We start from the raw sequence: 9,522 nt of genomic DNA on the forward strand, positions 1-9,522 counted from the left end.
GCACAAGGCTTGGAACATGGCAGTTCACTCAATAATTATTTCACTGTTATGGATAAATCCTCACAAATTAAGACAGTAAAACCATCAAGGATGAAGCCTGACTCTTGTACTTCCTCCATAGGACATGGCACAGAAATGAACACACCATAGGTACACAACAGTGATGGTGGAGCTGGACGTAGAATCTGTACCAAAACTCAGTTCCATGGACAAAATGCTCTTTTCAAACCATATGCTCGCCTAAGATAAGGTATGTATGTCCTATTGGAAATGCAAAATGGCATCTTCCTTTTATACAGACAGACTTTCAGAGTTTTGAGCTAGAAACTGAGATAACCTGGTCAAAATCTTTAGGAAAGAACCGAAGCCTAGAAAAATTAAGTGGCTTGCTCAAGGTCAAGGCTATGGAAGGGCAAAGACTGGGAATCAGCTTCCCTGGCTTCTCCTTGAGTGCTTTCTCACAATCCATGCAGCCTCCCATCTGTACCACGTAACTTCTCAAAGTAAATAGTATAGTTGTTTTACTACTTTAGATTTAGATTGGTAGTACCCTCAATTGCAAGATTTTTTTAAATTTCATTTTAAAATTTGGCTCTAACACATGAATACTAAAAGTACCAACAAGTTCAACCAAGAAAACACCATTTCCAGTTCCAATATCAAGCACTGAAGCATCCAATGGAATCTTGTGCTTTTGCATCCACCTTATTAGTCGATTCATACTCTCTTCTCCAAACCTATTAGAAACAGATATTCAGTTAATCAAGTAACAGAGGGATACAGAGAAAAGGTCACAATTATATCTCATCTAAACAGCTCGTTCAACATGCTCAGTTAAGTCTTTTTTGAAAGTAGTATGTGTGACTGCTTAAGGCTTACCTCTACCACTATTTAGGACAAAATATCCTCAAGAATAGGATAGAATAAAATTGGTAATTTACTTACTAATGTTACTCTACATCAGTAGTAACAGGAGTACAAGTTGGGGGCTCCAAATTTTTTTATTTATTGAAAAAGGACAATTTTAGGATGAGAATAGTTTCCTAATACAGGTGTCCCCTGCTATGGAAAAGCAGAACATTCCCATGAAATCTTTCTTAAACCAAAATAGCATAAAGCAAAGAAGCAATTATGACTAATTCATATGAAAAAATGTCTTGGTGTTACCAGATCCCAAAAAATAACCTAAGACTTTTCTGATATCTTAGGACATATCTTGCTCAAAGATAAACAAAATAAATCAAGGTAAAGCACAGACGCTCACAGATACATTTCAAAGCTATGGCAGCTTGATGCTGAGATGCTGAGTGTGGTTAGTTCCTGGGGAAGGAGCCTGGCAGGGCCACGCTCACTGCTCTGGCTGCATGCTGCCTCTATAATGGCTGGCAGAACACTATTTTCCCTTGTTCCATAAAAGCAAAATTGTCTTTGGATTTCTTTTGGTGAGCAAACACAGGTAGGTCTTTTGTAAAAGTTAAGTGGAAGAATGCGCACTTTCAAAACACAGGGGATACTGTACTCTAATCAAATTTACACCTGGGCCATTAATAAAGAGGAGAAAAAGATTCTTTATATCTACCCAGTAAAGCCAAAATCAATCCAGGGTTTCCAAGATTTTCAGGCTTTCTTTGGAGTAAGGACTTAAAGGATACACACATACATACAAACACACACACAATCTTTGGATCATAGTTCCATTATTTTTCCTAACTCACCAGATTTCTCCTGTATCTCCATATTGTTGGAAAGTTTGCAGTTCTCTCTCATAGACAGCATCCCAGCTATATAGATAATCAAATGCAAAGCAAGATTCTTGAATCAAACTGTATTATGAATTAATGTTTCTAATACATTCCAGAAATACTTAGGACAGAACTTTAAAACATGATTAGTGTTTTCAGTAAGTGCACATAGCTCAATCTCATCAAATCCTGTGCTAAAAGAATGTAAGACATAGACAAGCATTATAAGTTCACACACGTAATGCACTTAGAACAGAATCTGACACATTAAAAATGTTAATGTTAATAGCTTTAAAAAATACAAAGCAGTTGTCCAGGGGGTCCCTAAACCCCAAGCACAAGTCCAAAACTTGACCGTGCAGGCACAGTGTCATTACAGTACACTTCAGTCTAAAATGTGCAGACGCAAAATTTTCTAACTAATACAGTGGTTACTCACAAGAGAACTCACCAAAGGTAAGTAATGCCTCAAGGTAAAGTTTTGAGATTTATTTTATTCCTTATTAGTTCCTCCTCCCCCATCACTTATCTTTACTTCATCTCTTTAGACTCCCAGCTCCCTCTCATCCCTCCAGGTTACCTCTCGTCCTTACCTTTCCCCGCAGTCATTCATTCATTCATCTCCTAAGTCATTAAATAATTGCTGAGCTTCTGTTCTGGGTCAGATCGCTTTCTCCTGCTCCAAGACGCGCTCTCTCCTCGCTCCCTGCTCAGCCACCTTCCATCCCCCGCTCCCAGCTCCGCCACGTAAAAGCAGCTCCCCCAGGCCTCTTTCCAGCGCCTACCACCGCCGTGCGTCAGTCCCGCCCTCTGTCCCTTCCGCCAAGCCTGCCCCTAAAGGCCTCCCCAAGAGCTTCAGAGCCCGTCCCGCGCACACCACGAGCCCCTCATACGTCAGCCGCTAAGGGGCCTCTTCACCGCCCCCAGGGTGGCCCCCCGAGATTCCATCCATTCAATCCCCCTACCCGGGCCCAAGGCTGCCCTTCTGGTTCCTGCCGGCACGCCCCCCAAGCTTCCCCTCATCTTCCAGGGCCCATCCCTCCATCCTCTCCCGGGGGCCCAGTCCGGACAGCGATGCTCACACTTCCTGGCACTACCTCATACTCACTGTTCTCGGGTCCCCAGCACCGACGGGGAGAAGCCATCCCCTCCGGGACTGCCCCCTGGGGACCGCGCGGCAGGCACGGAACCACTAGCCTCCGCGCCCTCGGCGCCCGCACTCATGCTGCTCCGCGCCGGGCTAGGCCGTTGCGACCGCCATAGAGACGAAATACAGCCAGAGCGGACTCCGGGCTGGCGCCTCTAGCAAGCGAAGGCGGCCTCCTCTACTGCTCCCGCCTCCCCCAACCCCGCCCTCCGTCGGCCCCGAGGTCGGCGTGGGACCGCTTCTCCAGGGTGGGCCTTCTTGGAGCCTCAGGCCCAAGCCCAGGTGTGGGCTTGCGGGGCCTTGCGCCCTTCCTGCTCCTCCAGCCCGAGTCAGTCGCATAGTCTTCCACGTGATGCCCACCTAAGTGCCACTACATTTGGGGCTGCTCTTTGTAAGGGTCTGTTAAATAGGAACAATAAACCCCAAAGGACATTGCTTTTCCCAAAGCTCACAGACACTTAATCCCTAACCTAATTGCAGTTTCAGCCTTTCTCATGAGTGGAATAATTAAACCAATCAGTCTGGAATGTGCTGGTCAATGCTAGTCAGGTCATCTGACTGATAAGACCACCTGCCTTCCCCTAAAGTAAGACCACCTTGCTTGAAATAACTCACTCTTTTAACTTTTTCCTTTCACCCTCCTTTTGCCAATAAAAGTCTTCCGTTTTGTACAGTTCCTCGGAGCTCCCTTCTATTTGCTTCATGGGATGCTGCCCACTTCGTGAATCCATGAATAAAGCCAGTTATCTTTAAATTTACTCAGTTGATTCTGTTTCCTAACAAAGCTATTCAAGGTATTGCACTTTGGAAAAAGGGTGGTGGAAGGGAAACCAAACTAGACACCTAAAGCTGACACGGCTCAATGCAAATACACAAATCACTCCATCTCTCCATGTCACGGGCAGATCTGGGAAGTGGGTAGGCCAGCCTGTCACATTATTTAGCTTCCAATCAGAAGGCTAATTCCATGTGTGGCTAGGATTGTCTTGAAAATAGCTTCTTTGGACTTGATGTAATGGGTGGACATGGGAATTTTTACCCAGAGATATGAATGCCATATCACACTCCCAAAATATGCCAATCATCGGATCAGACTGTTGTGGAAGAAAGAGTACTGAGTCAAGCTACCTGGAATCAAGCTACTCTGCCTCTAACCAGCACCTGGCCTGTCCAAGACATCTAACCTCTGTGTGCTCCAGTTTTCTCACCTGTACCAAGTCCTAAGTAGATGGTGACTTGTTCTAGGAGATTGCTCCCAACTGGTGAACCCGAAGATTCTGGGTCTGACTGCTGCTGGTAATTCTGCAGGATAATGGGAGAGATTTTATGGGCCAAAGGTCTGGGCAGGGAGGCGGTGTTGTAGCAGCAATGAAATACTGGTAGTCCCGTGTTCTAGGCAAGGATCTCAAAGGCCCCTAGCAAGGTCGCCTTCCAACCAAAAGGAATGTTTCCTAGGCTACGTTTCTGTTGACTCAGCAGGCAGAAGCCCAGTAACAAGTCCCTAGAGGTAAACAGCATCAACAGTTGCCTCTCCAGCTCACATAAATCCCGATTAGGACTGGATGTGCATCTCCTCCTATACAAGATGTTCCAAGATCTTCAGGCAACCACTGGTGATTGTATATGGTAAAAGATGGGAATCCACACGCAGAGTGATTCAAGAACCCAAGAGCCTAAGTAACCTCATTACAGAGTATTAAAGCCACCAAATGCCACAGCCAATCAGTGCTGCCCTGGGCAAATGGTTATTTTGATCTTTTCTAGACTAGATGCTTCAAAAAGCAAACTTGAATGTGACTGAATGGGTCTTAAAAAGCATTAGGTTCTAATTAAGAAGCACCCATGAAAGATAAGGCCACTTTCGATCTGGTGTCTTGCCAACACTCAAGATGTTTTTGCTGTGTATGATGAATGCTATAAACAGTTGTTGGTATGGAGCCCTGGAAAAACCCAGGGTTTATACAGAGTTCCTTCTCTGGCTACAGACTCATTCTGGCTGTTTAGTCCTGAAGGCTGTGTGGGGCACCACCTCTGATCACCCGGGGCAACAGGATCTTTGGTGGGGGGTGGAGAAGCTCCATCCCAGCAGAGCTGCCTGTCACCAAGGAGAAGGTGGAATGTGCCAAGGAACAGTCCCTCCCACTGGGTGCCAGTTACATGGGGGAGGTAGGAGGGAGAGTATGTGAGTCCTCTGGGTTGCCTGTCTCCTTGTCATTCTGCCAATTCCTGCAGCCTGGAACCTTGATCGTCTACAACTTCTCTGAAGCTGTGCTTTCAAGAGTTCTCAAACATTTCCTAGTTGGCAAGCCAGGGGCCTTACTGTCCTTGATCCTCTGTATTAGTCAACATGGCTTAGTGCACCCTTCTTGAAAACCCCCTTGTTTGCCCGACACCACCTGCTCTTAAGTGAGACATTAAATAGGGGAGCAAGGCACCCAGCTCTGAGTTTGACTGCTAGGTTTTGAGCCCTGGCCTTCTCTTGTGTGACTGTGGGCAAGTTCCTGAGCTTCTCAAGTCTCAGTCTGCCCAACCTTCTGCAAGGATAATAACAGCACCCATGGCACAGGGCAGCTGTAGAGATTAAATGATACAAGCCCTGTAAAATGCTATATGCTTGACACATGGTACATGCTCACTCAGTTTGATTATAAAATGGAGTTTAAAATGGGTCTACTTAAAAGTGTTGTTAGGAAGATGCAGTAAGTTAATAGAATGTACATGTAAAAAGCTTAGAACAGAGCCTGACATACAGTTAGTGTTCAGTAAATGTTTGCTATTGTTGTTACTATTAGTGACCCCCATTTCCAGATTTTATGCAGTTGCCCAGATGTCCCTTGTTATATTGAGCTGTTTAAGACTGAACTTTCTTGCAGTGCCTTCTCCCCCAGGCCCCATGAACTCAAACCCTCCCTTCCCTGCGTTCTCCATTCAGTTGGCCCCTGACCATTCTCCTGTCACCCAAAACCTTGTCCTTCCCTTACCCCCTGCACAGCTCCTCCTGGCCTCCTCTTGGTTCTGGAGTATTCTTCCAACCTGTCACCACTGTTTCGCCTTCCTTTGGGCCACTCGAGTTAACAGCTCACTGGAAGCAGAAGCTTCCAAATACACCTCCCATGAGCCATTCAGCCCTAGGCCCCTTCTCACATCCCAGATATTCCCTGCTCCCCTCTCCCTCCAGAGAGGCCTCCAAGACTCAGCCAGGCTTTCTCTCCTTCAGATCCTGTTACCACCTGCCCCTTTACTTTTCATTTTCTTGCCTGATCATGGACTATGGGGTCAAGCTGACTTGAACTTCAATCACAACTTAGTCCATACCAAGTATCACCTTGGGCAAATCACTTAATTTAAAGCTCTTTGTTTAAATTGAAGTGCGGTTGATATACAATACTATATTAGTTTCACATGTACGACAGAGTGATTCAACATTTACATACATTATGAAGTGGTAGAAGTGATTACTGAGCTGCATCTAGCTACCATCTGTCACCATATAAAATTGTTACCATATTATTAACTCTACTCCCTATGATGTATGTTGTATCTCATGACTTACATATTTTAAAACTGGAAGTTGGTACCTTTTAATCCCCTCCTCACGCTACACCTCTTCAGTTTCCACAATTATAAAATGGGCATAATCCAAATGAAACTGGGCTTTCTTATTTCCACTTTCAGACTCATCATAGCACCATGTGGCATTTGCATATGTATGTGATCCTGCAGAAATATCCTGTTTTGCTTTGATAAATAAATATAAATGGAATCTTATGATTTGCATCATTTGCAGCTTGCATTTTCTCTTAACAATATTGTAGTAATGTACTTGAAGGTCTCTTGTTGTCAACACTTAAAGATCTTTCAAACTACTTCAAAATAATAGAAATGATGGCTATCATTTCACCAGTCTGTCATTGTGTGCCAGGGACTGTGTTAGGTACATCCTGTATATTATCTGTTTTACTCCTGAAGGAGGCCACGTGAAGCAGATACTAGTATCCTCATTTTACAGATGAACAAACCAGAACACAGAGAAGCTGCTCAAGATCACACAGTGAGTGCTAGAGCTGAGACTGGAACCTAAGCAATATACTATAAAGCCTGCAAGCTTAACCACTACATATGTGGGTGTGCTCCATCACTAAAAATGTTTTGCTGAAGATTTTCATGAAGACAGCACCCAATAGGAAGTACATCACACAATACACAATACTAGATTCTAAACATTCCTTAGTTTCATTTCTCTCTCTCTTCCCAAAGTCCAGAATCTCACTTCAGCCACTCATCTCCCCTTCTTTCTCCCCACAAATTCTGTGGGTTCATCTGCCTCTTCCCTCTCTCCTCCTGCATCTCAAAGTATTTCTTAAGGGGGCAACCCAAGGTATCTCTTATTAATGAGCCTACTCCATTTATCAGCTTCTTCTGTCTCTAACCCCTCTAGTACCCTACTGATTAAAAACAACCACCTTCTGTGGGACTCTCCCATTTTCTCATGCAACATTTACTCAACAAACATGTATTGGGCAACATCTACATGCCAGGCATTGTTCCAGATGAAGGAGATAAAACAAGAAGCTAATCAAAGATGAATCCCTGTCTTCATGCAGCTCAAAACATGCTGGTAGAAGGAGAAAGACAATATACTGGAAAAAAAGAGTAAAATAGGGATGAGGTTAGATGGTGATGAGTGATAAAAGGAAAATGAAAACAGGGAAGGGAAATTGCAAATATCAGGTGAAGGTTGAAATCTGGTTAGGGTAGTATAGGAAGGATTCTCTGAGAGAGTCATACTGAGTGAAAACCTAAAAGAAGTTGTCACAGGTTGTATACCAAGGGAAGCAGAGTCTAAGACTGAGATGAAATGGAGGACATTTATTAGGGAATGCTCACAGGATCTCTACCTATTAGGGAGGGGAAGGAAACAGGATGGGATGAAGGAAGTAGTTGGTCTGGGGAACCATTATGACAGCACCTCAGCTAACACCCTTCCCCCACACGCACTCTGAAGCTAGGATGACACTTGGATTGCCCCAAGTTGGAATGAAAGAGGTAGACCTTTATTTATCTACATTAACCAGGCACTGAATGCTTGTTGCCCAGAAAAGGAGGATTGACCTTATGGGACTCTCTTCCAGAGGCTTTGATTCCAGGAGAGAGCCGACAGCTGAGAGCAGACATCAAACAACCGTTCCAACAGCTGGGTTAATAAGTCCTGGGAGGGGGTTTCTAGGTCACACATCACAGCATCTAGAGCAGAGATAAAGGAATAAACCTTGCAGCTATCTTGGAGAAGAGCACTCTAGGCAAAGGGAACTGCAAGTGCAAAGGCCCTGAGGTAAAATGAGATAGGGATTTCCAGAAAGCAGAAAGATGAACATAATTAAAGCAGAATGAACAAAGGGGGCAGTTGCAGGAAATGAAGTCAGGCCAGAAGCAGGAGCCAAGTCATTATAAGGTTTGGGGTTTGGCCAAGAAGCAACATGATTTAAATTTCAAATTTAATTTAGTTTGGCTGCTATGTTGAGAACAGATTTGGCAGGGAAGGGGTTGAAGGCAGGTGGGACGCAGTTCTTCAACCTCACCCCACTGACATTTGGGATAATTCTATATTGCGGAGGCTGTCCTATGCCTTGTAGGATGTCAGGCAGCATCCTTGGACTCTAACCACTAAACACCAGTACCACCTCCCCGCCCCAGCAAAATGTCTCCAGATATTGCCAAGTGTCCCCTAAGGGGGACAAATGCCCCCATTCAGGCCCCTTGAGTTAGAGGCTGTTACGGTGATCCAGGAGAGAGAGAATGATGGCTTCAACCACTGTGATTTGTGGTGAGTTGTAGGACTGGATATATTTTGAAGACTGCTTACTATTAAAAAGGAGTGTCAAGAAAAATTTCAAAGTTTTGGCCTGCGCAACTGTCAGAAAACAGTTATTTGCTGAGGTTGGGAAGCGTGGTAGAGGAGCTCTATGGGAGATCAGGAGCCAAGTTTTGAACCTGACAAACTGAACAAAGTGGAGAATAATATTAATTTGAGAGGTTATCTCCTTCCCTGAGTTTTTTTCCCTTGCTTTGTTATGGTTTATTTTCACTGATATTTTCATGACGTTTTTGTTTTCCTTCTATGCTTTTTTCATTAAATTTGTGCTCTTTTGTACCCAGAATCCAATCACTTCTTACCACTCCTACCATTTTCACTGTCACCACCATTATTTCACTTCTAACCACCCCCAAGCCACTCTCATCGCGCGTCTGGATTACTGTAATACCATACTCTTTCTCCCTATCCACCCCCCAGCACTATTGTCGACATTGCAGCCAGAGTGGTGGTGTGAAAACTGAAATCACATCAGGTTACTCACTGGTGAAACCCGAAGCCCTACAATTGCCTGAATCATCTCCCTCTTCATCCCCGAGCACTGCAAAGTTTGGCTTTTACTACTAAGATTTTAATTTACAAAAGAAAAAACGGTTTGGGAAATTACCAAAGGCCACTTAGAAGCAGCAGCGTCGGGATGTGCCAGGCGCAAGGCACGCGCGGAGAATCCACTCGCGGCGCGTCTCGATCGCGTCACTCGCACCCCTTAGCCGGCGCTCGGCGGCGCTCAGGCCCCGTGGCTTCACTCGCAGAGGACTTCA

General features: G+C 44.7%; 1 protein-coding gene across 6 annotated transcripts in view; it reads right to left on the reverse strand.

Moving 5' to 3' along the window:
- The window catches only part of EEF1AKMT2 (EEF1A lysine methyltransferase 2), an 80,255-nt gene extending 70,743 nt beyond the window's left edge, over positions 1-9,512 (reverse strand). For 2 of the 6 annotated variants that reach the window (XM_036899089.2, XM_057506447.1), the window contains exons 1-3: positions 2,851-3,216; positions 1,716-1,781; positions 623-737 (exon numbers count right to left, since the gene is read on the reverse strand). In XM_036899089.2, coding sequence (XP_036754984.1) covers positions 623-737; positions 1,716-1,781; positions 2,851-2,966 — 297 coding nt within the window. In that variant the 5' untranslated portion in view covers positions 2,967-3,216. Of the gene's footprint in view, positions 1-618; positions 738-1,715; positions 1,782-2,850; positions 3,218-9,368 lie in introns of those variants that run through there. The other 4 variants (XM_057506448.1, XM_036899087.2, XM_036899090.2 and 1 more) reach the window with 4 other exon arrangements.
- Between the last annotated feature and the right edge of the window lie 10 nt (positions 9,513-9,522).

The sequence above is a fragment of the Manis pentadactyla genome, chromosome 8 (assembly GCF_030020395.1).
Source record: "Manis pentadactyla isolate mManPen7 chromosome 8, mManPen7.hap1, whole genome shotgun sequence".
NCBI lineage: Eukaryota > Metazoa > Chordata > Mammalia > Pholidota > Manidae > Manis > Manis pentadactyla.